Genomic DNA, 27172 nt, shown 5'->3' on the forward strand with positions numbered 1-27172 from the left:
GTCTGTCTCTCTCCATGTCTGTCTCTCAGGCTGATGTCTCCAGAGGAGACTCCTAAGAAGTTGCTTTCTCTGGGTTCAAAGTTTCGTTACAGTGGTCGAACTCAGATTCAGAGTCGTCGAGCCAGCGCTCAGATCTCCAGACCTGCGCCGCATTTCCCACGATGCATCAGCAAAAGGAACTTGATGAGCCGCAGCCTGGATGGAGGTACTCATTATGATCATGCTAGTACTGGGCCCAGTATCAGTAGTACAGTTAGTCCTGTTGGCAGTATTTGTTGTCATGATCCCAAAACAAGAAGTATTGTTCTCTGTATTAGTAGTGGTTTTTCATAGTTCAGCTCTGTGGTTAGTCGGGTATTTCTTTGACCAGACTAGGTCTGGTTCCAGTAGTCGTAGTTCTGGTCTCAGGAGTCATAGCTCAGGTCTCATTAGTTGTAGTTGTGGTCTCAGTCATTGTTCTGGTCCCACTAGTTGTAGTTCTGGTCTCAGTGGTCGTAGTTCTGGTACCAAGTGGTTGTAGATCTAGTCCCAGTAGTGGTAGTTCTGGTCTCAGTCGTAGTTCTGGTCCCAGTAGTTGTAGTTCTGGTATCAGTGGTTGTAGTTCTGGTCCCAGTAGTTGTAGATCTAGTCCCAGTAGTGGTAGTTCTGGTCTCAGTAATTGTAGTTCTCATCTCAGCTGTCGTATTTTTGGACTCAGTAGTTGTAGCTCTGGTCCCAGTAGTGCAGTTCTGGACAAAGTAATTGTAGTTCTGGTCCACGTAGTTGTAATTCTGGTCCCAGTAGTCGTAGTTCTGGTCTCCGTAGTTGTAGTTCTGGTCTGAGTAGTCATAGTTCTGGTCTCCATAGTACTAGTACTACTGGTCCCAGTGGTAGCAGTAGGAGAGTTACTCTGTGATGTCACTTCTTCTGTGTACTTGTTGGTGACCACAGTTTTTGATTGGTCCTCAGCTTCGAGGGCCACGTCCTCTCTGATTGGCTCTCCAGCCATCACAGCGTCTCCTAAAGCCAATGGTGGCACACACACAGGTAGAGCTCATTACTGCCGAAACACTGCTACTAACTGCAGTAGTACTGTTGTAGTACTGCATTGTGATTGGACACAGTGCTGTATGCTGCACTTCATTCAGCTTGTCAGGGAATGCTGTGTCCTGATTGGTTGGAGAGGACCTGCTTCATTCAGACACACCTGGGATTGGCTGTTTCAATTTTTGCCCAATCTGCTCTTCTGTTTTTGTTAATGTGATCATGTAGTCAGAGCTCCGTCCTGTCATCAATAACATGATCAGGTATGTAAATTAGGACCTCACAGACCTGAGCCCATATTCACAAACATCCTATCAGAGCTCTGAACTTCTAACAAGAAGTCCGAGCTTCACAGTGATTAAGGAAACTTCTCAGAACAATTCTGAGCAGGAAGAGACAGAAACTTTTTAGTAAGGAGGTGTGGTTGAGTCTGTTACTAGGTGTGACACATTCTTTTAAAAGCTGAGATTTATTGATCCAAAAATGAAATAAAAATGTACTCTTAGTGTTGATGAAGGTTCTCAGTCATCCAGGTCATGGTGATTCTAAGTGCTGTATCGTAGTCAACTGGAATTTTCAGTTTGTTGGAGACTTTTCACTTCTCATCCAAGAGGGCTCTTCAGTTCTAACTAACTGGAGGAGCTGCAGGCTTTTAAACTATGTGTGGGAGTGCCCTTACATAGTATGGGAGTGTCCTCACATAGTATGGGAGTGTCCGTATAGAGTCGTTACGGACACATGTGCGCTCTTAGTTTCAGAGTCGTTAGGGCCACTTATGGGTCGTTGACCCAACAGGCCTTGATGTGGGTTGCTAGGGCTAGGTGAGCCCAGGTGTGAATGGTTGTTAACAATGGTTGTTGTAGTGTCGCTGTAGTACATATGTAGTGTTACTGTAGTACAGTTGTAGTGTTGCTGTAGTACATATGTAGTGTTACTGTAGTACAGTTGTAGTCTTACTGTAGTACAGCTGTAGTGTTGCTGTAGTACAGTTGTAGTATCGCTGTAGAACAGTTGTAGTGTTGCTGCAGTACAGTTGTAGTATTGCTGTAGTACATATGTAGTGTTTCTGTAGTACAGTTGTAGTGTTGCTGTAGTACATATGTAGTGTTACTGTAGTACAGTTGTAATGTTGCTGTAGTACAGTTGTAGTATTGCTGTAGTACAGTTGTAGTGTTGCTGCAGTACAGTTGTAGTATTGCTGTAGTACATATGTAGTGTTACTGTAGTACAGTTGTAGTGTTACTGTAGTACAGTTGTAGTGTTGCTGTAGTACAGTTGTAGTATTGCTGTAGTACGGTTGTAGTGTTGCTGCAGTACATATGTAGTGTTACTGTAGTACAGTTGTAGTGTTGCTGTAGTTCAGTTGTAGTGTTACTGTAGTACAGTTGTAGTGTTGCTGCAGTACAGTTGTAGTGTTGCTGTAGTACAGTTGTAGTATCACTGTAGTACAGTTGTAGTATCGCTGTAGTACAGTTGTAGTGTTGCTGTAGTACAGTTGTAGTATCACTGTGGTACAGTTGTAGTGTTGCTGTAGTATAGTTGTAGTGTTACTGTAGTACAGTTGTAGTGTTGCTGTGGTACAGTTGTAGTGTTGCTGCAGTACAGTTGTAGTGTCACTGTAGTACATATGTAGTGTTACTGTAGTTAGTTGTAGTGTTACTGTAGTACAGTCGTAGTGTTGCTGCAGTACAGTTGTAGTGTTGCTGTAGTACAGTTGTAGTATTGCTGTAGTACAGTTGTAGTATCACTGTAGTACAGTTGTAGTGTTGCTGCAGTACAGTTGTAGTGTTGCTGTAGTACAGTTGTAGTATCACTGTAGTACAGTTGTAGTATTGCTGTAGTACAGTTGTAGTATCACTGTAGTACAGTTGCAGTGTTGCTTTAGTACAGTTGTAGTATCAATGTAGTACAGTTGTAGTGTTGCTGTAGTACAGTTGTAGTATCACTGTAGTACAGTTGTAGTGTTGCTGTAGTACAGTTGTACCACTCAGAGGTCACCCGTGTCCAAAAGGACTCTGTAAGGACACTCCCGCCCAATGTAAGGTCACCCCCACACACTGTAAGGTCACTCCTATGCACTCTAAGGTCACTCCTACACTCTGTAAGGACACTCCCACACACTCTAAGGTCACTCCTACACTCTGCAAGGACACTCCCATACAGAGTTTAAAGCCTGCAGCTCCTCCAGTTAGTTAGAAGTGAAAGAGCCTCTTGGATGAGAGATGAAACGTCTTCAACAAACTGAAACACGTCCAGTTGACTACGATACAGCACCTAGAATGTTCTCTTAGTGATAATTAGTAGGAAATTAATATTGAAATCGATCCTAATCATAGAAGTTAGTCTCTATTCAGATGTGGTGTAATAATGAATATTATTTGATGTATTCAACATCTGTTGAAGAACTTGTAAGACTCTCAAGAAGATTTCAACTTTGCCTTTCCACCCCTCCTCAGATTAAAATACTCCTCAGGGCCCAGTATTTCAAAAGTGATCTGACAGGATTATCCTGGTCGGATTGGATTAAATCTAGATCTGATCTGAAAACTGGGTATTTCAACACAGATCCAGAGAATCCTGATCCTGAAGATCAGCTCTGGTAATCCAATCCTCCCTTGAATCCAGATAAAAGGCTGGATTTGGGTGTTTCAAAACACAAGGCAGATATCTGGATCAACTTGATACCAAAATTTCAGGATCATTTGAATCCCACCTCAGAGGTGGATTTGACTTGGATTGACAAAGTCTCAGCTCCACTTTTCCTAGATATTGTTACTCAAGATGTTCATTACACTTAATCTAAAGTGCTAGTGTTGTACTTTTAACAAATAATTAAAGTAATTGTAAGAAATTAAAAGCGTAGTAAAATATTTTAATTTTATTTAAATCACTGACCAAGGTATATACCATGAAAGTAATGCTATTACAATTTTGAGCAGTTTCAAGCACTTTATTCAAACTCCAATTACTTGAAAACCTTAAATGTATCAATACAATTAAAGCATTTCCAAGGATTTCCAGCACTCGCCCTGTTCTAGCTGAGTGGTCCATGGCTGTGAGTGGACTTTGAAAGTAGAAGGTGTTTGAGTATCTTAATCCACAATCCCAAGTTGTGTTTATGTACACAAAAACATGCTATCATCACCAGCATTACTGTAGCATTCTGACACTTCTGAGCAAACCGTATAGTTAATACTCAAACTGTGTGGCGTCATGTTTTCTAAGTACTGCAGCAGGTCTGTACACATGTAACCTATTTAGAAGTCTGCTGTGTTGCCAATGACGTGACGCTAACGACAGCCCGCTAGCTGCTTAATACACAAGTCAATGGAGCCGGGCTAGCTCCCGTTAGCACGGCCGCGGCTCAATTAGAGATTGCTACGGCCTGGTTTTAATAAGGTGACGATTCAAATAGTTGGCTGCATGATATGTTGGTTGGTGTTCGTATGGTCTTAAAACCACTACACATTAGACAACGGTAAACTTAGACTTTTGACGTGAAAGTCACGCTCTCAGCTACTCCTTTCGTGAAGTAGTCCGCCATGTTTCAGATCCCGGAGGTGGAGACTTGAGATTTGGAAATCCGTACCTGGCCAGGTCGGGATCACGGTGATCCACCCTGCCAGTGTTTTGAAATACTCAAATAAAGTCAGCAAGATCACCGTGATCCATGACTGAGAAAAGGATTTCATTATCCGGATTACTCTGATCCAGATTACAAGTTTTGAAATACTGGGCCCAGGCTCTTAAAAGTCCTCCTCCCTACTCCTAACAGATTTACATCAGAGGTGCTCCCTTAAGAGCTGAGATGCTTTGTGAAGACAAGAATTTAGTGTTAACTTGGAGCAACTCTTGGTCCCAGGACACTTTCTGAGTATGGGCCCTGGTGTTTTCTGTCTCGTCCAGCAGTAGGTACCACTCATCATTAAATACGGACAACACAAATATCTAAGCCCCGCCCCCTGATGTCCATGTCCTGATTAAGCGCCACCTCTTTCTGTGAACTCGACAGGAAGGAGGTCTGACTATTTAATTAGCATCTTAAGCATAATTAGCATTGTTAGAATTATGAACTTTTTCATCTCTGTGAATATTGCTAGCATTGTTAGCAATGTTAGCTTTGTTAGCTTTGTGATGCTTGATAATAACAGGTCATGGCTTCATGGTGGTTCTGAATGCTGATGCCCAGGCTGCCTTGCATGTTCCTTGAGCTCTGATTGGCTGGACTTGCCGTTGCCTTGGCAAGGAGCAGCCGTGATGTTTGCTGCTGATGAACATGAGGATAATGGTCGCTATGGCTACATCTGATGGTTGTTGACATCACACACTGTGTGTGTGTGTGTGTGTGTGTGTGTGTGTGTGTGTAGATATGGGGGCGGGGCTGTACGGAGCATCTAAATTCATCGCTGTTAGTGACCTCATCACCACGGTCACACCTGAGAGGAGGACGGAGGAGAAGAGGGCGGAGAAAGGTACAGAAACAAGCAATCAGAGGAGATGCATTAGAGCAGGTGACTGAAACTGACAGATATGTCCTCCTTGTCTCCTCCCTTTCTTGACTCCTTTTCTTGTCTCCTCTCCTTGTCTCCTAGTTGAGGAGGTGCTGGTGTTGGAGAAGGAGGTGCAGGAAAGGTTAGAGGTTGATAAAGAGGAGGTGCAGGAGGAAGAGGAGGAGAAGGAGGAGACCGGAGAGACAGTGATTTCTCAACAGAGTCCTCCAACTCCTCAGAAACAGGACACCAAGGTAACAGACACCTGTCTCACCTGAGACGTGTGTCTCATTTGTCTCACCTGCCTCACCTTAGACATGTGTCTCAGGTTTTTTACCTATCCATACTTATCTCCCCTGTCTCACCTATCTCACCTGTCTCTCTTGTCTCACCTATCTCTCTTGTCTCACCTGTCTCTCTTGTCTCACCTATCTCTCTTGTCTCACCTATCTCTCTTGCCTCTCCTGTCTCTCTTGCCTCTCCTGTCTCCGCTGTGTCAGCTGAAGCAGCCCATGTTTGCTGACTTGAAACATTTTCTGTATCAGATGTATGAGTTATAGATTGATCGCTGCTGGTTGTTGATGACTCTCAAGAAAAGAGATGTGGACTGAACAAAGTGGCGAATTTGGTGTGAAACTTCCTGTTTATGATGTTGACTTCCTGTCGGACTGAAGGTGTGTTTGTTTGTGTTTTCAGACAGAGCTGACTGACACAGCTGTGGACGGAGAGCTGACAGCTACAGAGGTACTGCAGATATAAAGTCATCACACAGAGCATGTTACAGTTTCAAACAGATCAGCTGCTTATAAATGATAATATGACACAATAAACTAGAAAGGCTCAGACCCCCGCCTAGGCCCAACAGTCCTCTTTAATTCAATCAAATCTAACCCAACACCAGTGAAACATGTTTTAATCCACTAGATCCAGATTTATATTTTGATCCACATCAAATTGTCCTCACTCAGAGATACCAGCCACCTAAATTCAACTGATGTTTTTCATCAAGATCTGTGTATCATTCCCCGAGAAATTTACCAAAATGTTGAAACACGTCTCACAATGGTTAAGAGAGGGCCCAGACCTGTTCTCCATCCGAGTTTAGTGTCAACCAACCAACCAACCAGTGATCCGTCTCTTCTATAATGTCCAACTCACTGCTACACTTCTATGTAGATAAATGGTAAAAGTCTTCTAACATGAACCCATCTGTCTGTCTGTCTGTCTCTCTGTCAGTCTGATCAGGATGAAGACTTGAAGACTCAGGTAGGACTGTTCTCAGTACTCTGGATGTTCTGATGTTCTGACCTGTTTGAGACTCAGTGTTTGTCTGCTGTTGATCTTCAGGAGACGTTGGGGAGTCCAGAGGAGGAGCAGAAACCTCAGAGCACCATCAGCGCTCTCAGACGCTCCTTCTTAGAGGGAGGAGCAGGAGGAGGAGGGATGACAGAGTGGGAGAAACGTCTCGCCTCCTCACCCCTACGCCGACTCGACGACTCCCCAATGATCGAACCGCTGGAACCAGACGAGGTGACTTTCTGAAACAAACTGACGTCTGCTGGTGAATAAATGTAATGCATCCCCTCACTACAGACCCATGAACCCTAACCTGTCTGTCTGCCTGTCTACATGTCTGTCTGTCTGTCTGCCTGTCTGCCTGTCTGCCTGTCTACATGTCTGTCTGTCTGTCTGCCTGTCTGCCTGTCTACATGTCTGTCTGTCTGTCTGCCTGTCTGCCTGTCTCTCAGGTTCTCCCCCTGGACAGCAGCTCATCAGCGGTAGGTCGATTCAGTTGTCAGTCAAACACAAACAGCCACCTGAACCACACAGGTGTGACTGACCTCACCTGTCTTTCTCACCTGACACATGATTGGTTAGTCAGTCAGTTTGTGTGTGTGTGTATTTGATGTTCCTCACCTGTACACTCCAGGAGGGAAGGGTCATGACAAACCAATATACTCCTCAGCCAATCAGAGAGAAGAGCTACACTGTGGGGAGAAGCTACGACACCGCCTCTGGCAGGGTCGTCACCATGACAACCGGTGATGACAGCTCTGATGTTACCATGACAACAGGGACTATTGAGGTGGACAGGCAGGTCAGAACCATCCCGCTGTCCTCCGCTGATGATGTCATCACAGGGGGACCGTTAATCACGATTTGTGAGGTTAAGACGCCAACCTCGCCTTCGGAGCAGCCGCCTGGCATCTGTGACATCATCAGTGATGTTTTTACTGGGGATGACACCAGAGGAGGTGGAACCAGAGCCTCTGTGATCTCACCTTTGACCCCACGCCTCCCTCCTAAATCCCCTCCAGATGACCTAAACCTGAGCCCCACCCCCTCGCCAGGTCACCTGACAGGCAGGATGTCACCTTCCATGGTCAGAGTGGTACGCTGATTGGCTGGTTGGTGGTCAGCATGGAAACAAGCATGAGGAGCAAACACAGTGACCCGGCAATGACACATTAACCCCTGCAGCGCTGAAACAGGAAATGTGGCTCGTCTGAGCTGGTTCAAACTGAACACCTCAGCTCAGCTGATAAACCAGGTGGAGATCAGGTGTAATGTGTTTCAGTACTCTGAATACTTTTACTAATCTGAATACTTTTAGTACTTTAAACCTGAGATGTTGTAAGCTGAAGCTTCAGACGTCTTGTTGTTCCTCCTGTCCAGGAGGAGGCAGTGTGAAGCTGCAGTGTTCAGTTTAAACTCCCCTCAGCTTCTCCCTTCACCTCCTCACAGACACCATTTTGTTTCTCTTCCTCCTCTGATCAAAATGGTGCAAAGGAAGCGACATCAGGTTTTCTTTATGTTTTAGTTTTCTCCTGTGAACACAATGTTCATCACTGGGTTTTGATTGGCTGCTGGGGAGGGGGTTATTTTTTTTATTGCTCACTTCCTGTTGGCCGACCCTTGTTTTTGTTGGTTCTTTTGGCTTCTATGCTTTTCTCCTTGTTTGAGGCTTCATGGTTGGCTGTAAACTGTAACCTGTAATCCTTCAGATCGTTACAGTCATGTGACTTAGACTGAAGTAAAGACTAGTTACTCAAACTGTCACCATCACAAACATCACAGAGGAGTCTGACCAGTGTGTCCACCTCCCCAGTCTGCCTCTCACATGCACTCTCCCTGACCTCCATGCAACACTGAAGAGTCATGCTAATTAAGGTCAGGCAATGTCCAGAGCCCTCAGCATCTCAGGGCGGATCTCCAATCCCCCGCCAATGACCTCCTTAACAACCACAGCGTCCTCTGCCATCAGATGAAGTCTTTTGGGTTAAGGAGCTCCTCAGTTTTTTTTCCAATGCCTGATGATATCTCATCTAGGTCAACCCTGTTTTCTCTTCCGGACTCTGGTCCGGACCGTTTGCCAGAACGTCCTTGAAGCTGCAGCCCTTCTGGCCTCCTGATATCTACTGCTGGGTTCGCAGAGCATGGAAGGCCTCAATCTTGAGCTTGATGTTGTCCCTCACTGCTGGTGTCCACCAGTTCTTAGGTTGCCTCCTCAATAAGCACCAATGACTTTCTGACCACAGCAGTCACAGTAGGAGTCACCTCCACATGGAGGCTTTAAACATTTGGATTTCCTGTCCCCAACCCACGTCCTTCTGGGGTGCACAAGAAACTCTTCTGGAGGTTTTCAGCTGAAGACCAGTTTAAGCCCAAACATGGTAATAAATGGCAATTCCATGACTGGCACTGAAGTTCAATAACAAAACCCCCCTCAGGTTCAGATCAGGCTGGCTGTTCCTCCCAATCACCGCCCTGCAGGTTTCTAACCCTGACCCGTCACCGCCCATGTGAGTGTTAAAGCTGCAGACAGAGCTATAAAAGCCTGAGCCGGATCCTGTCAGGACTCCACCCGGAGACTCCAAGAACGCTGGATACTCTGAGCTGCTGTTTGTTGCAAAGACACAAACAGTCCAAGTCTTCCCTTCAGCAACCTTCAGTCTCACTGAGGCGACACTCTGGTTCTCCGGGAAGAAGTCCAAGCAGCACTCAGCCGGGGGCTCATGAGTATCCCCACACCAACGCATCATCTCCCACCATGGGCAACTCCAGAGAAGGAGAGAGTCCAGCTCCTCTAAAGGAGATGGTTCCTGTGTCTAGTTCTCTTTCCTATCCTGCCAGATAGGTGCAATCCACGGCCCTAGAACCAGTCAGGGGTCAGCTCACCTGTCCTGCTCCAAGCTTGCAAAGCACTTGACTCCCTCCCAGGTCTAGATCCAGGAGGGAGCCCCAGTTTCCCTGGTCCAGACAGGGAATCGCAGCTCCTTTTTGACAGATTCATACACCTTGTGTGAGTCTCTCTTTTTCTTGGGCGGTGGCTTGATTAGATCTGACATGTCTACTCTTTACTCTAACCCAGCAGAGATAGTGTCCAAAATCTTCAGAGGCTCCTATTTTGTAGTTTAATTCCTGATGTATTTCTTCACTTCCTGGATGTTCCTGCTTCCTTCTCTTCTTCTTCGTCTTCTCAGGAACTTCTGTCATTAATAATCTCTCCTGCACATGTGCGATACAACTCACTTGACAGCAGCAGACACCATTACCTGTTTGATCCCAGTAGATCCCAGTAGATCCCAGTAGATCATAGTAGATCACAGTAGATCCCAGTAGATCACAGGAGAGACTGTAATAGAAGGACGTTGCATATTTGTCTAGACTTTGAACACTTTTTAAATCACTTTCAGTTATTGTAGCGTGCCAGCTGAAGACAAACACTGGTTAGTAATTATAGACAAATTACTAACAAAACAAAAAACACGCCCACTTGACCACGCCCAACGTGACCACGCCCCACATGACCACGCCCAATGTGACCACACCCAATGTGACCACGCCCCCTGCATGGCTGCAGCCTGGCTGTCAGTTTCTACTGAGAATCAAAAATCAAATTTTCATTTATTTTTACTTCATTACTGAAAATGCTGAAGAGGTTGGTTCAAAGTCTCAACCTCGTGTTAACCTGTGTGTGTGTGTGTGTGTGTGTGTGTGTGTGTGTGTGTGTGTGTGCAGCCTAAACCTACATTTGAGGAAATGTCTCCTGAGCTGACTGCTCTGCTGAGGTCGGCCAAAGATCAAAACACGTTCAGAGAACACAACCTGCTGAAGGTGCCTGTATACCTGTCTGTCTGTCTACATGTCTGTGTGTCTGTCTGTTTGTCTGTCTGTCTGTGTGTCTGTCTGTCTGTCTACCTGCCTCGATTCAGCAACATTGACCACACTAACTGCTGTAACACTTATATATTTATAACACTTTTATATTTATATTATAACACTCCCACCACCATCATGATATGTTGAGATAATTAAAATTGTTATGAAAATATAAATACAGATTTAATTAAATGTTAGATTAAACAGGCCGGATGTTCTAAACACATTATTACTGTCTGATGTTGCGACAGTTCACTTCTATAAATCAGATGGAACTCTCGTGTTTTTAGAAAAATGACGATTGATCAAACCTGCTGAATATTATTGATAGCTGAAGCCCCGCCCCCTCACACCTGTACACCTGGTTTATTGGTCCTTTTTCTCTCTCTCTGTTTCAGACGTCAGAAAAGGTGGAGACAGTCTTCTTAATGACGGAGCCATGTGACCAAGACCAGCCAATGGCAGACGAGCCTCAGGTAGCAACGGGAAATCTTGTGGGTCCACCCCCTAGTAACCCCCCGCCCCCTCCACCAGGGGCCTGCATGACACATGCTGATGATGTCACAGAAGAATGGGCCAGTGATGATGAAAGTAACCATGCTAATGATGCTAACCAGGCTAAGAGTCCAGCAGATAAAGATGAGGTCAATTATGATGATGTCAGTGATGGTGAGCCTAGCAGCCAGGCTAGTGATGATGATGATGATGCTAGTGATGCTAGTGAAGATGCTATCAGCGTGTTAGCACAGGCAGCAGTGGAGGAAGCCATGGAGGCTGCCATAAGACAGGCTCAGAGCCCAGTTAATGATGCTCATCAGGATAGCATTAATGCTAACTTTGTAGTGAGCTACAATGAGCAGGAGCTAACTAGCATGGAGAATAGGAACAGCCCCAACACCAGACCCAGTTCTGTTCTGGGCTCTCGATCTCAGTGTTACCATGGCAACGAGGACTCAGATGACTCCGAGGAGGATGAGGGACGGTGGCGATTTGAAGAAAACTCGCCTCCTCCCTCTTTACCCCGCCCCACCTCCAGGTGTTCACCTGGCTCCACCAATCGGATACAGCCAACCGACCACAGTGATGAAGATAACGATGAGCCTGAGGTAACACGTGAGACAGGAATCTGTCACCTGTCCAACACCTGTCCCAGTGACTTCTGTCCCAGTGACTCCTGTCCAACACCTGTCCCAGTGACTTCTGTCCCAGTGACTTCTGTCCCAGCTACTCCTGTCCCAGAGTCACCTGTCCCACACCTCTCCCAATGACTCCTGTCCCAGAGTCACCTCTCCAACACCTGTCCCAGTGACTCCTGTCCAACACCTGTCCCAGTGACTTCTGTCCCAGTGACTCCTGTCCCAGAGTCACCTGTCCCACACCTCTCCCAATGACTCCTGTCCCAGTGACTCCTGTCCCCCACCTGCTGGTGATATGAAGGCACTGCAACAACCATGCAGAGTAAAACATCTTGAAGAACAGATCAGATTTACAGATCAGTTGAAATTTGAGGACAATTTTAGCGTTAAAACTTGAGCAGGAAGTGAATTTGTCCTTGTTGTTCTGTGTGTTCCTGTCAGGAGGTCCCAGTGATGAGGAAGACTCTCACCTATGAAGCTCCAGGGGTGAGGACTGTGTTTGTGTTTTTATTGATAATGTAAGAAGTGGTTTTGCTGACATTTATCAGAATATACGGTAGATTTGAAAAGATAATCAATTGACTTTAGCAGCATCTGTTTCGTAAGCAAAAATACATCAATACCAAATCAATGTTTCAGAGTATTGATTAAATGGCAAGCGTTTATGTGTGTGTGTTCCAGAGCCGAGCGGACTCTGATCCTCCTGCAGGTTTGCTGCTGAGCTCTCAGACCTTCACTGCAGAGACCGCCAACACCACTACAACCACACACATCACCAAGGTAACACAAACCAGTGCACCGTCAACCAGATGTGTCTCTACCAGAGACAGTGACGATGTGAGCTTTATTGGACGTTTGAGAGATTAGAAACAAGAATATCAGAGGTGTGAGACATGAAGCAGAACTGAGCTGATCATCAGGGCCCAGTATTTCAAAAGTGATCTGACAGGATTATCCTGGTCGGATTGGATTAAATCTAGATCTGATCTGAAAACTGGGTATTTCAACACAGATCCAGTGATCCTGAAGATCAGGATTCAGCTCTGGTAATCCAATCCTCCCTTGAATCCAGATAAAAGGCTGGATTTGGGTGTTTCAAAACACAAGGCAGATATCTGGATCAACTTGATACCAAAATTTCAGGATCATTTGAATCCCACCTCAGAGGTGGATTTGACTTGGATTGACAAAGTCTCAGCTCCACTTTTCCTAGATATTGTTACTCAAGATGTTCATTACACTTAATCTAAAGTGCTAGTGTTGTACTTTTAACAAATAATTAAAGTAATTGTAAGAAATTTACAGTGTAGTAAAATATTTTGGTATGGTTAATCTTTATTTTTCCAATTGAATGGTTAAACTATGAGATGTGTGCACTTGCATTTTTTCAGTGTCACAGTTTATATCATGCTGCACATTGAAGCACTTTCCAAGCATTTTCAAGGTATATTTCATGCTTCTGATTAAATGAAGACACATTTGACTTCAATCAGAAGCTTTAAATGTCTGGATATAGCTTGAATGTGATTTTAAAACATGCAGCAATATGTATTTCAGTAAGTGTTTGTGTACACACTGATTATTTTACTTCATCAAATCAGATCCTTTTATAAATGATCATAATTATTTTAAGTGAGAGCCTTCTATATACGGGAGAGAAATTAGGATGAAAAAATGTTTCTAATTGTGTCACTGACCAAGGTATATACCATGAAAGTAATGCTATTACAATTTTGAGCAGTTTCAAGCACTTTATTCAAACTCCAATTACTTGAAAACCTTAAATGTATCAATGCAATTAAAGCATTTCCAAGGATTTCCAGCACTCGCCCTGTTCTAGCTGAGTGGTCCATGGCTGTGAGTGGACTTTGAAAGTAGGTGTTTGAGTATCTTAATCCACAATCCCAAGTTGTGTTTATGTACACAAAAACATGCTATCATCACCAGCATTACTGTAGCATTCTGACACTTCTGAGCAAACCGTATAGTTAATACTCAAACTGTGTGGCGTCATGTTTTCTAAGTACTGCAGCAGGTCTGTACACATGTAGCCTATTTAGAAGTCTGCTGTGTTGCCAATGACGTGACGCTAATGATAGCCCGCTAGCTGCTTAACACACAAGTCAATGGAGCTGGGCTAGCTCCCGTTAGCACGGCCGCGGCTCAATTAGAGATTGCTACGGCCTGGTTTTAATAAGGTGACGATTCAAATAGTTGGCTGCATGATATGTTGGTTGGTGTTCGTATGGTCTTTTAACCGCTGCACATTAGACGACGGTAAACTTAGACTTTTGACGTGAAAGTCACGCTCTCAGCTACTCCTTTCGTGAAGTAGTCCGCCATGTTTCAGATCCCGGAGGTGGAGACTTGAGATTTGGAAATCCGTATCCGGCCAGGTCGGGATCACAGTGATCCACCCTGCCAGTGTTTTGAAATACTCAGATAAAGTCAGCAGGATCACCGTGATCAATGACTGAGAAAAGGATTTCATTATCCGGATTACTCTGATCCAGATTACAAGTTTTGAAATACTGGGCCCAGAGGATCCAGTACAGATGGTTTATTAAGAATAATTTCTACCGTCTGACTTTCTGTCTCTGACTTTCTCTTCAGACAGTGAAAGGAGGAATTTCAGAAACCAGAATCGAGAAGAGAATCGTGATTTCCGGAGACACAGAAATTGACCACGACCAGGTGACTGTCTGACTCACTACAATGAAAGTTCACTGTTCCTGACCTTGTAGAGGTCAAAACAAAAAAAAAACTGATTATGAAAACAAACAGGATTGAAAGGGAACAGATCTGGATTTACTCAGATCATACACATCTGGATTAACCCAGGACAGACCTGTACGGACCACAGTAGAGGCTGGTCTGTCCCAGGTTAATCCTGACCTGGACCAGGACCTGAACCTGTATCTGGACCAGGCTCTGACCCTCATGTCTCTCTCGAAGGCTCTGGCGGCGGCGCTTAGCGAGGCGCGGCGGCAGCATCCTGAGCTGTCCGTCACACGAGTTGTCGTCCATAAAGAAACAGAGGTCTCTCCTGATCATGTGATTGATTAGTGACATCACAGGTAACAGGAAGGGTCAGACCTTGCCCCTACAGGTGAAGTCTCAGGCTGGATGCTGATTGGCTGACTGGTGCATGGCATTCATTACATTGTTTGCATGTTTGACATGTTCAGAAACATAAGTTCTACCAGGTTCAATCTGAAAACACTGCACACTGTTTTGCTTTGGTTTCGGCTTGAACCACACGTTTCTTGGAAACGGTGTCTCAGCTCAATGGACAACAGAGTGATCAACAAACCAACATTATTACGGCTGCAAAAAAGACAACACATCACCAATGCTATGCTAACATGCTGTTTTAACATTATTCACTGTCCTCTTAAGTATGACATCATTTTACAGGCCCTGCCCCCTGCTGTCCGCCTGTATTCATCTCTGATTATATGCTGAGTCAGCAAACAGCGTTCAGGAGAAAAGAAAACAACAACAACAGATGTCTGCTGAGAGGACAGTGGTTAACATGCTATGCTAACATTCTGGACCATGCTTATTGTACTATGTTAACATGCTAATTAGCATTAGCAAGGAGTTGTCCTAGCTAGTTTAGCCTAGCCTTACCTGATGAAAAAATGTTGAGTGGCTCCCTCTGGTGGTCACGTTAATAATAATAATAATTAGAGGATACATGCACTGAATACTATGAAAAATTATCACAAAAACGTTTTACTGGCACAAATAAAATTTGAGTGTGAAGTGACTTTTTTGGTAGATTTTGTTTCCTTTGTGTGGCCACCAGAGGGCGACTCCGTCCCTCAGGATTCATAAAACGGGATCATATTACTTTCACTTCTGAAGAGACATCTTGGTCATTTAATTGAATTTCCCACAAAATGTACATAATCATAAAGAAATGTACAAACACCATAACATCATCAACTAATCAAATTATACAGGATTAAGGATGAGAACTTTAAACAATCTTTTGTCCAACATTCTGTTTTTATAGGACTGACTCCAGAAGCCTCTGCTGCATTATGGGACTTGTGGTCCAGACTACAGAGCCAACAAAGACACTGCTTGCAGCGACATCCAGTGGAAATGAATGGAAATGAGGATTTACACACACACACACACACACACAAACACCCATGCATGTACACCTGTACATACACAGCAGCACCTGTCTGTCTGACTGGAGGCGGGGCCAGTGGCTAAGTTAGCTTCAGAGCAGTTAGCTCTTAGTCTTAGTTTGATCATATGGTTAGATTTAGTTGAAAGCTTCATGATGGTATATAAGTCACATTTAAGACTACGAATGACTCTGTTCTGTACTTATACAACACAGACAGGTGAGATGCAGACAGGTGAGATACAGACAGGTGAGAGATAGAGTTGTTCCGATTCCGATACCAGTATCGGAAATGCCTCCAATACTGCTGAAAATGCTGAAATCGGCATCGGCAAGTACTGGAGTCCAGGCACCGATCCGATACCACGTAATTTATTAGAAATAGGAATCTATTTACTGGTTAGCTCCGTTAGCTCCGAGATTTCACTGGCATACGTGTCCGCTGCGTTACGGCTCCGGTACAATTTTGCTCCGTCGTCCTCATCCGGCAACCCCCACCAGCTGCGTTTTGAGTCCGCCACATCGCAGCTCCACCGAACAGCTGGAGTTACGAAACCGAGGAATTCCCGCGATGATTACATAATCACGCACAAGCTCAGTTATACGTGTTAGGTATAAACACAACAACACAAAGTGTTCCCAAACGAAGGATTAGAAGAAGAGCGCGTATTTGTCTCTTATTTGAGGTTTTTGTGCTTGTATCAACATGGAGTGTTTTATTTTGAAAATTAACCGGATGTCACGTTGTTGTTTCGTGTCTGAATTTCCTGTCTACTCTGTGCTGAATTCGGCTGATATTTAAAAATAATTATTCCTAGATTTATTTAGTTAAGTTGCACTAGAGTACTATTTTATACTGTTCTATTTAAAAATAAATGGCTTTCATTTGCTGTATTCATTCATGTTTTACAAAGGGTTTAACCTGAGCCAGGCCTCAGCACAGTGATGATCATATCACAGTCATGCAGGCGTAGTATGATATATATATATTTTATATAACACACTGGTATCGGTATCGGTACTCGTATCGGCCGATACCCACAGCATAAGTATCGGAATCGGTATCGGGAGGGAAAAAATGGTATCGGAACATCTCTAGTGAGAGACAGATGAGGCCGCTGCTGTGACGCCATCAACACGTTCCCATAGCAACCAGACAACCAGAGCCGGTCAACCTCAGATGAATCTTCACAACAAATGAACACCAAAACTTGACCTGTTGCTGCATCTACTTCCTGTTTAAAGACACCCCCCCACACACACACACACACACCCCTGACAGGTTAAAGCAAACATCTGAATGGTTGGTTGACTCAGGTGTATTTAGAGACAGCTTTATGACACATTCAGGAAACAGTTTGCATCACATGTGACAAATTTACAATAATAACCTCTGACTCTACCCTGTGTCACCTGATGAGGTCACCTGACTCTACCCTGTGTCACCTGATGAGGTCACCCGACTCTACCCTGTGTCACCTGGTGAGGTCACCTGACTCTAACTAGACTGGAGGAAGAACTTTTATTCTGAAAGCCTGATGCAAACCTTTTTCTGTCTGAAACGTAAAATAGCATGATTGCTAGCACTGTAACCACAGCTTAAATTCAGCTCTGTATTTACCCATAATGCAATAGTAATGTGCCATTCTCTCAGCTCGCCATGAAATCCCTCATTAGGAATTATTTTACTCATCTATGTATTTGTTGTTTTTTGTGCTTGTTTATTTACTTATTTATTGATCCATGTTTGTAATCTCAAACAGACTGACCACTCCCCCTGGTGTCACCTTACAGACTGACCACTCCTCCTGGTGTCACCTTACAGACTGACCACTCCCCCTGCTGTTGTGTTACAGACTGACCACTCCTCCTGGTGTCACCTTACAGACTGACCACTCCTCCTGGTGTCACCTTACAGACTGACCACTCCCCCTGCTGTTGTGTTACAGACTGACCACTCCTCCTGGTGTCACCTTACAGACTGACCACTCCCCCTGCTGTTGTGTTACAGACTGACCACTCCCCCTGCTGTTGTGTTACAGACTGACCACTCCTCCTGGTGTCACCTTACAGACTGACCACTCCCCCTGCTGTTGTGTTACAGACTGACCACTCCTCCTGGTGTTGTGTTACAGACTGACCACTCCCCCTGGTGTCACCTTACAGACTGACCACTCCCCCTGCTGTTGTGTTACAGACTGACCACTCCTCCTGCTGTTGTGTTACAGACTGACCACTCCCCCTGCTGTTGTGTTACAGACTGACCACTCCTCCTGCTGTTGTGTTACAGACTGACCACTCCTCCTGGTGTTGTGTTACATACTGACCACTCCCCCTGGTGTTGTGTTACATACTGACCACTCCCCCTGCTGTTGTGTTACAGACTGACCACTCCTCCTGCTGTTGTGTTACAGACTGACCACTCCTCCTGCTGTTGTGTTACAGACTGACCACTCCCCCTGCTGTTGTGTTACATACTGACCACTCCCCCTGGTGTTGTGCTACAGACTGACCACTCCCCCTGCTGTTGTGTTACAGACTGACCACTCCTCCTGGTGTTGTGTTACATACTGACCACTCCCCCTGGTGTTGTGCTACAGACTGACCACTCCCCCTGGTGTCACATTATGTTCCTGCTTTAATTTCGTTATGATAAATTCAAACTTACTGAATGTGTCTTTATTCATTAAACTGAAATAAACAGATAAATAAATGATGTGATGTGTTTTTGCGCCAGCAGGAAGATATTTGATGTTGATGGTTTTGGTTGAAGATGTGACACATGGTACGATGTAGGAGGTGTAATGAGTGATTGGTGCAGCTCACGCGCGTGTCAAGCGAGGCTGCAGCGACGCATCATCAGGGGATTCGTAGTGACGCCTATTTTTACCGCGACACCCACGCAGTTCTCTGCAACAACACAGAGTTCGGACAGAGCAGACAGGGTGTCCACAACGCTGTGGGACTCATCATCACAACATCTGAGCGCAGACAGACAGGTGACGACACCCGCTGTTAAAGCTGCTGTGATTTCATCTATAAACACACAGACAGGCAGACAGACGGGTGGACAGACAAGCGGACAGGCGGACAGACAGACAGACGGACAGACAGGCCTTTAGTGCTGCTGATGTTAAAAGTTTGATCAGGCAGCAGCTTCTCTGATCGTTCATGTTAAATGAATCTGATGAATAAAGTTTGAATAACTCAAATCAATCACTTCTCAGATCTGATCATCTTTATTGATTAAGGTAGAAACTGATCAAAGTTACAGGATAGAGCCTAAATCTTATCAGCTGCTTCTAATAACTCTAAGACATTAACCAGTCTCCGCCCGATCTGTGGACCAATCAGAGACTGTCTGGGGGTTGCTAGGCAACAGGACACGAGTTTGGAGTAACACCTAAAAGGAAGTGGGCGGAGCTGAAGTCCAGAGTGTCACTCAGGTGAGATTTAATGAGCTGCAGGTTCCTCAGACAACCTCTGAACCTGGAGCTGATCGACAGGCAGTTCTGCTTCACACCAGCTGGAACAGAGAGACAGACCGGTAAAGAGAGACAGGTGGACAGCCAGTGTGAGGTAGAGACAGACAGGTGGACAGAGATACAGACAGGTAAAGAGAGACAGGTCAGTCTCAATAACACATCACAATATTTATATTTCAGTCTGAATGAAGCGTTGGTGCAGTTCCTCACCTGGATATCCTCCCAGGTAAACAGGGTTGTTGGTCTCAGCAGAGGTGGATTGTGGGTAAGGGTTAGGGGTGGTGTAACTCCGCCCGTCTACGCTCAGACTCAGGGTGTGTTTGGTCTTTCTGGCCAGCAGGCTGTGCCAACGTCCATCACACAACATCTGACCCATCGAACGCACCGACACTCGCCCCGCCCCATTATTCACGTTAAACACCACCTGAGGAAAAACACAGGTAATTAACATATATAATCATTACACACACACGCACACACACTCACTCACTCAGGTAACTCTCTGCTCACCTGTCCGTTGATCATCTCCAGTCCGATGGCGTCGACCTTCGCACTGCTGATTCCCAGAAAAACTCCTTCTGATTGGCTCGAACGAAACTCCAGAGTCACCGACACATCGGAGCCAACCTTATAACCATCACGTACTGAACACACACACACACACACACACACTTTAATCCTCTGATCAGAGTAAAGATTGCATTTTTTTCCTGTCTTGATGTTCGGGGCGGCTGTAGCTCAGTGGGTAGAGCAGGTGACCCCCCCCCCCGGCTCCCCTGGGCGGAACTCAGCTACATGCCGAAGCATCCTTGAGCAAGATGCTGAACCCCGACATTGCTCCTGACGTGCAGTTGGCACCCTGTGTGGCAGCCTCTGCCATCAGAAAGGGCCCTGCGACAAACTGGCGACTCGTCCAGGGATATACCCTGGCCTTCGCCCACATGAAGACTGGGATTGGCTCCAGTAGCCCCGCAACACCCCGCGACCCTCACGGAAAAGCGGACAAGAAAATGAGATGAGATGAGAGATGAGATGTTCGACTCACGCAGGACGGCGTATCCACTGCCGTTAAAGTAACTCCCTGTCTGGTCATTGGTGAAACAGGAAGTGACATCATGCTGTGAGGCCGGCTTGGAGAGATCCAACATGGCTCCGTTCAGACTGACAGAACGAACACAGCCTGGAAAACTGCTGCTCACCTGAGAGATGGACAGAAGGGTCATACAGGTGCACCTGGCTCTCCTGGCTCATGACATCACTTGACTCTCGTGAATGTCTGATAACTCAGGTGAGGTTGATGGTTTACATTAATATCCACCGTGCATGCATATCACCTGTGGAAATATGTGTAGGGTCAGAGGTGTATAAAGAGTAAAGTCATACATTGATCTTGCGGGCGGTGAGCGTGTGCGGCAGTCCTCCCAGGTAAAGTCTGTCATCCACGTCCAGCTGGTTTCCTTTAACTGACACGGAGTCCGGACTCGACCCGTCCACCGTCACCGACAGCGACCGCCGGCTTACGTCAGCGCTCACCTGAGGGATGGCCAGTTCAGATATCATTATATCGTTCAATAATCAATAACAGTTAATATGGTTCTGTTTGAGAGAACACCTGACACTGTGACATCATCACCTGTATGTCATGATGTCACATGATGATGTTTGTGTGACCGTGGCGGCGCTTTGAATCAAACTTTATTCATCAAACTTTCATTATTTGAGTTAATTTGCTGAACAGGTGAATCAGCCAGGTGTTAGTGACATCATCACACCTGTTTAAGCTGTGTGTTAATGTGCACCTGAGGCCCGGTGTGTGTGTGTTTGATGTGTGTGTATGTAAACTCACAGTGTGCCATTCTCCGTCGTTAATGGCGACAGATGAGGTGATGGAGGCGGGGCCTTTCCCCAGATCAGCTGACATCATCAGTCTGCCACCCGTCAGTCGGAGGACGATGAAGTCCATCTGTTTGGAGTCGGTGAGGAGGAGGATGAGCCCGCCCTGAGCTCGGCTTCGAACCGACAACCTAAGTGACACACTGCGTCGGACATGAGACAGAGTTCAGACGAAATGTTATGTGACGTCATCAGAGGATGTACGCGTCCGTGTGACCACAAAGCTACAACATGTGCTGATTATGTGAAATCATTTAAACACATGCGCACACACAAACTGAAACATATAACCCCAACCATAAGCCCCGCCCATATCTGACTGAAGCCCCGTCGTCATGGAGACTCACCTCCTCCGGACAGTGTTGGGGTTGATAATGAAGGTCATGTGACTGTGTTTGGACGACCCAAACTGAGCCGCTGAAGGCAGGAAGGACGGCTCCATCTCCGACACACACTGCAATACACAGATCAATAATCAATCCCACTGAAGAGTGACCAGTAACACTGACCGATCAGCAGAATGTATCTAAATATGTATTTAATTGAGCGTTTTGTAATTTGTACATGAAGTACTCAGAGGAGAGTACTTTATGCTATTGTTGGGGGCGGGGTTTATTGTATCAGACTACCTGATTGGTCACTTTAAATCTAAGATGTGTGAAATGATCAGATCCTTGAAGGAGAGTTATTGATACATTACAGTATTTGTAATTTGTAACTGGATACATTTTGATGTATTTGTTCCGATCTCAACCAATAATAATAAACATGTTCACTAACATCATCAGTATTCAAAAATCAATAATAAAGTCCACTTAACAATAAACATCATATTGATTACCGTCAGTGCTCCAGGTGTCAGGGCACTCAGGTGTGTGGGCGGTGCTACAGGCAGGTGGGCAGGGTCATGGGTTGGTTCTACTTCCTGGTCATCAGGAAGCACCGCCCCCACGACTCTCTTCTCTAATAGGCAGCTGTCAAGCTCCGCCCCTTCATACCTCACAGCTCCTGATAGGTCAATGAGCCTGGAGGGAGGAGTAAACCAACAGTTAACCAATCATCTGCGTGTGTGTGTGTGTGTGTGTGTGTGTGTGTGTGTGAGGGCAGGACTTACACTCCTCCCACCACCAGGTGCTGAATGCAGCCTCTGAACCACCTGGACATTTCCTGTAATCTGATTGGCAGACGAGACTCCTCCCCTGATGGCAGCCCACCAATAAAGAAAGAGGCTGGAGACAAACGAGAAAATCCGCCCGGCAACAGAGAGACAGACTTCAGGTATTCTTCGTCCACCTGCACGGACAGAGACCTGAGAGACAGACAGGTGATACATCAGTTCATACTGATCAGTCAGGTGAGACAGGTGTCTGTTACCATGGTTACACCTACTTCCTGTTGATGGTGATGATCACAGAGTGTGTTTTTCCATCACTGAAGGATGCTCTGTCAGGTTTTAGCACCATCACTTTCCGAGAGGCCCCACCAATCTCACCAAGCTCCGCCTCCACCCCACCGGAGACCAGGTGGACAGACAGGAAGTGCTGCAGACACACGAGAAGAAAGAAGGTTACACAACGGTAACAGTAACGCCTGGTGCACAGGTGATTCACCTGTCTGTCTCACCTGTCTCTGTGTGCGGTCATCACTGACGGCAGCCAGCAGGACTCCTGATTGGTTATTGGTGGTGAAAGAGAAGAGAAGCTCCGCCTCCTGACCGAGTGATCGAGGGGCGATCTGAACGAAGCCTCCGGCCAACAGCGACATGCTCCGCACCGCCTGAGATGATCAATGCAGATTATTGATTATTCAGTTAGAGAGCGGGTCACTGTGTACTTTGTGTAGTACCTCGGGTACACAGCCCTTCCTGTACTGCGTATATGTACTGTATAATACAAATACACTGTGTACTTGGTGTAGTACCTCTGGTACACAGCCCTTCCCGTACTGCGTATATGTACTGTATAATATAAATACACTGTGTACTTGGTGTAGTACCTCAAGTACACAGCCCTTCCGGACTCCGAATGCGTCTCTCAGAAGATCGAAGTTGGACCGAGCGATCTCCACGTTCTTTATACAGCCCACATACGACCTGGAGACCACCTGCCGCCTAGACACCACACAGACAGGTACAAACAGTCACACAGGTGTAGACATCATCTGTGACATCACTACCTTCTCACTGACATCACAGACTCACCTGATTGGTCTGGAAGCAGGAAGTCCTCCGATGTAGATGGGGTCGAGGTCGGAGCGGTTCAGGTCGGAGGCTGTTCCAGGAGACTCCGCCTCCAACACCTCCTTCTCTGATGATTGGTCAGCTGCCATGATGGACATGTAACCTGCACACAGAGCAGCACATCAGGTAGAGTTGCAGTAGGAACAGTACTACCAAATAATGCAGTAAATACACCAACTGAATACTACTTTAGTACTACTGACCAATCTCTGTGCTTTATAATATGGGAGGAGCATCCTGGTCTCAGCCAATCACACAACACGTTAACACACTTCAAGTGTAGCAGTAGTAGCAGTAGTAGCAGTAGCAGCAGTAGTAGTAGTAGTAGTAGCAGTAGTAGTAGTAGTAGCAGTAGTAGCAGTAGTAGTAGCAGTAGTAGCAGTAGCAGTAGTAGTAGTAGCAGTAGTAGCAGTAGTAGTAGCAGTAGCAGTAGTACTAGTAGCAGCAGTAGTAGTAGTTGTAGCAGTAGTAGTAGCAGTAGTAGCAGTAGCAGTAGTAGCAGTAGTAGTAGCAGTAGCAGTAGTAGCAGTAGTAGCAGTAGCAGTAGTAGTAGCAGCAGTAGTAGTAGTAGTTGTAGCAGTAGTAGTAGTAGCAGTAGCAGTAGTAGCAGTAGTAGCAGTAGCAGTAGTAGCAGCAGTAGTAGCAGTAGCAGTAGCAGTAGTAGTAGCAGCAGTAGTAGTAGTAGTTGTAGCAGTAGTAGCAGCAGTAGTAGTAGTAGTTGTAGCAGTAGTAGTAGTAGCAGTAGTAGCAGTAGCAGTAGCAGCAGTAGCAGCAGTAGTAGTGGGTCCAGGGCGGCATTCCGAAGGGCCGACATTCCGAACGTTCACTTTCATGTTTCAGAATGCAGGCCCTTAATTATTTTTGAAAAAAGGTCGCCATTCTGAACCTGAAACCCTAACCTTAACCATAACCCGGTCGGAATGGCGGAGCGTCGGAATGGTGGTCCTTCGGAATGGGTGTCGCCCCCCAGTAGTAGTAGCAGTAGTAGCAGTAGCAGTAGTAGAAGTAGCAGTAGCAGCAGCAGCAGTAGCAGGAGCAGTAGCAGCAGTAGCAGTAGCAGTAGCAGTAGTAGCAGTAGTAGTAGTAGTAGTAGTAGAAGTAGCAGTAGCAGCAGTAGCAGTAGTAGCAGCAGTAGTAGCAGCAGTAGTAGTAGCAGTAGTAGTAGTAGCAGTAGCAGTAGCAGTAGCAGTAGTAGCAGCAGTAGTAGTAGCAGCAGTAGTAGTAGCAGTAGCAGTAGCAGTAGTAGTAGTAGCAGTAGCAGTAGTAGCAGCAGTAGTAGTAGTAGTAGCAGTAGCAGTAGTAGCAGCAGTAGTAGTAGTTGCAGTAGCAGTAGTAGTTGCAGTAGTAGCAGTAGTAGTAGTAGTTGCAGTAGCAGTAGTAGTTGCAGTAGTAGCAGTAGTAGTAGTAGCAGTAGTAGTTGTAGTAGTAGCAGTAGTAGTAGTAGCAGTAGCAGTAGCAGTAGTAGCAGCAGTAGTAGTAGTTGCAGTAGCAGTAGTAGTAGCAGTAGTAGCAGTAGTAGTAGTAGTAGTAGCAGTAGTAGCAGCAGTAGTAGTAGTTGCAGTAGCAGTAGTAGTAGCAGTAGTAGTAGTAGCAGTAGTATTAATACCTTTGCGTTTGCTCCTCTGCAGCGTGATCTTGTACCACACTCCGGTGTTGTACTTCCTGTTGGACGTCAGGATCAGAGCACCTGATCCGAGGTCAAAGGTCAGACGAACACGGCCCTCCACCAACTCCATGGACAGGAAGTCCCTCTGAAGAGACAGAAAGTGAGGTCATGTGTGCTCCACAATAAGAGCCTGTGTGTGTGTGTGTGTGTGTGTGTGTGTGTGTGTGTGTGTGTGTGTGTGTGTGAGTGAGTGTGTTTGTGTGTGTGTGTATCGTACAGTGTTGTTGGAGGCCAGGTACAGCAGTAACCCGCTTGGCGACAGAGTTTTAAATAGCAAGACGATGGAGGTGGAAGTCGCTCGCAGAGACTTCTGAACCAATGAGAATCCAGATCCATCAAAGTGGAAGGAAGTCTCCTCCGCCTGGGGACTGAGAGACAGACAGGTGGAGACAGACAGACAGGTGAGAGACAGACAGTCTAGTGTCTTCACAGGTATAAGTACAAACCTGTGTTCACATAGGTGTGTTGTTGGTCATACACCTGTGTTCGTACCTGCTGAAGCAGCCTCCACACTCTCCCTCTCTGCTGTTGTAGTTCCACAGTCCGATGTTTCTCTCGTTGAGCGATGCTTCACCCAGACAGCCCTGGAAGGTGGAGGACCGCAGCGATGTGTGGCTCTGACATCACACACACACACACACACACACACACACACACACACAGTTATCACCTGTTGACCTTCAGACCAGTCCACACACCTGTCCACCTGATGTGTGTGTGTGTGTTACCTGAGCGTGAGCTCCCAGTCCTCCGATGTGGATCACTGAGTGTCTGTCAATGTCTAAAACTCTGGACTGTCCTGGTGATGTTGCTGTTACCGGTGGCAACGGAGCCGTCTCCGACTCCAGCTGATGGACCGACAGAGAGCCATGGGCCCCGAACCTGCCGACGTATTTGCAATCAGAGGTGTAATAACATGTTGCAAATCAGTGAAATGAGAATAAGACAACTAATAATACATAATTTACAATAATACTCTGACTTGTTAAGTCGTTAATCGTAAAAAAGGAAAGAAATTGGGTGTATTACACCAGGCACCGTCGAGAACACTGAAAAACAAGAAAATTTAAGGTGGCAATGAATGGGGTAGAGGGGCCCACACCGATATTCTTTCAGGGGGCCCAGAATTCCTAGCAACTGCCCTGGGTACAGGTGTGATCAAGCTTGTGATGATGAAAACTAAAATCACTGATGCTGTCATCACATTAATAAACAAATGAAGGAACTTCAACATAAACCAAACAGACCCTGTGAACACCTGTTTGATGATGACGTTATGTTGTTGAGGTGTGTATTTACCGCGTGGCGTTGATTCTGGTCCATCTGTTGTTGGTGATGTCTAGTCCAGGAAAATCCAGTCTGGTTCTGCCTGAGCCCACATCCCACAGTAGAGACACCTTCCCATCATGCATTTCTACAGCCAGGAAGTCCACCTGAACACAACAGCCAAACACAGATGAGAGTTACAGGACAGAGACCAGACACCACCACACAAACCTTCCCATCATGCACCTGTACAGCCAGGAAGTTCACCTACAACAGTACTGTGTGTAGTACTGTGTGTGTTTTACCGTGGTGTTGCTGCCCAGGTAGAACAGCAGGTTGTCTCGACTCGTTGTCTTCAGGATGAGACTCAGACTGTTGAAGTTACTCGACTCAGTCTGAGGTCTGTAGGATCGAACACAGTCTCTGTCCGCCTGCACCGCCACCTTAATCTGATGACATCATCATCATCAGAAGCTGGTTTGTAAACTCCTCCTTGCAACTGTTGTTGCTAATCTGATGCTAACATGCTAACATGGATCTGATAGACGCTAACATGCTAATATGGATCTGATAGACGCTAACATGCTAACATGGATCTGATAGATGCTAACATGCTAATATGCTAACATTAATCTGATAGACGCTAACATGCTAACATGGATCTGAT

At 45.8% G+C, this 27172-nt stretch overlaps 3 protein-coding genes across 15 annotated transcripts in view; 2 read left to right on the forward strand and 1 right to left on the reverse strand.

Annotated features, from left to right (window-relative positions):
* epb41l3a (erythrocyte membrane protein band 4.1-like 3a) overlaps positions 1-18670 on the forward strand; it is a 29732-nt gene extending 11062 nt beyond the window's left edge. For 4 of the 12 annotated variants that reach the window (XM_084341185.1, XM_084341192.1, XM_084341189.1 and 1 more), the window contains 15 exons: positions 30-205; positions 949-1026; positions 5391-5495; positions 5616-5767; positions 6210-6257; positions 6750-6779; positions 6861-7043; positions 7262-7291; positions 10536-10631; positions 11075-11152; positions 12254-12298; positions 12494-12592; positions 14426-14506; positions 14768-14889; positions 15834-18670. In XM_084341185.1, coding sequence (XP_084197311.1) covers positions 30-205; positions 949-1026; positions 5391-5495; positions 5616-5767; positions 6210-6257; positions 6750-6779; positions 6861-7043; positions 7262-7291; positions 10536-10631; positions 11075-11152; positions 12254-12298; positions 12494-12592; positions 14426-14506; positions 14768-14878 — 1312 coding nt within the window. In that variant the 3' untranslated portion in view covers positions 14879-14889; positions 15834-18670. Of the gene's footprint in view, positions 1-29; positions 206-948; positions 1027-5390; positions 5496-5615; positions 5768-6209; positions 6258-6749; positions 6780-6860; positions 7044-7261; positions 7292-7479; positions 8042-10535; positions 10632-11074; positions 11153-12253; positions 12299-12493; positions 12593-14425; positions 14507-14767; positions 14890-15833 lie in introns of those variants that run through there. The other 8 variants (XM_084341191.1, XM_084341187.1, XM_084341194.1 and 5 more) reach the window with 5 other exon arrangements.
* On the forward strand, positions 11167-12243 carry LOC311249859 (uncharacterized protein). The gene has a single exon (XM_084341199.1). The coding sequence runs from the start codon at positions 11219-11221 to the stop codon at positions 11942-11944; it is 726 nt and encodes a 241-aa protein (XP_084197325.1). The 5' UTR covers positions 11167-11218; the 3' UTR covers positions 11945-12243.
* A 502-nt stretch (positions 18671-19172) lies between the features above and the next one.
* Positions 19173-27172, reverse strand: part of lama1 (laminin, alpha 1) — a 32328-nt gene continuing 24328 nt past the window's right edge. For both annotated transcript variants that reach the window (XM_084339805.1, XM_084339804.1), the window contains 19 exons: positions 26811-26954; positions 26539-26672; positions 25968-26121; positions 25732-25856; positions 25457-25607; positions 25180-25324; positions 23535-23676; positions 23330-23444; positions 22958-23110; positions 22724-22875; positions 22449-22643; positions 22176-22359; positions 21682-21788; positions 21288-21477; positions 20825-20974; positions 20487-20640; positions 19952-20085; positions 19652-19865; positions 19173-19482 (listed from right to left, as the gene is read on the reverse strand). In XM_084339805.1, coding sequence (XP_084195931.1) covers positions 19328-19482; positions 19652-19865; positions 19952-20085; positions 20487-20640; positions 20825-20974; positions 21288-21477; positions 21682-21788; positions 22176-22359; positions 22449-22643; positions 22724-22875; positions 22958-23110; positions 23330-23444; positions 23535-23676; positions 25180-25324; positions 25457-25607; positions 25732-25856; positions 25968-26121; positions 26539-26672; positions 26811-26954 — 2898 coding nt within the window. In that variant the 3' untranslated portion in view covers positions 19173-19327. The remainder of the gene's footprint in view (positions 19483-19651; positions 19866-19951; positions 20086-20486; positions 20641-20824; positions 20975-21287; positions 21478-21681; positions 21789-22175; positions 22360-22448; positions 22644-22723; positions 22876-22957; positions 23111-23329; positions 23445-23534; positions 23677-25179; positions 25325-25456; positions 25608-25731; positions 25857-25967; positions 26122-26538; positions 26673-26810; positions 26955-27172) is intronic.

This window comes from Pagrus pagrus, assembly GCF_965226575.1.
Source record: "Pagrus pagrus genome assembly, chromosome: 20".
Classification (NCBI taxonomy): Eukaryota; Metazoa; Chordata; class Actinopteri; order Spariformes; family Sparidae; genus Pagrus; species Pagrus pagrus.

Bases quoted from the DNA above. Each gene is read 5' to 3' on its own strand.
- LOC311249859 (XM_084341199.1), top strand. From the start codon at position 11,219: ATGACACATGCTGATGATGTCACAGAAGAATGGGCCAGTGATGATGAA.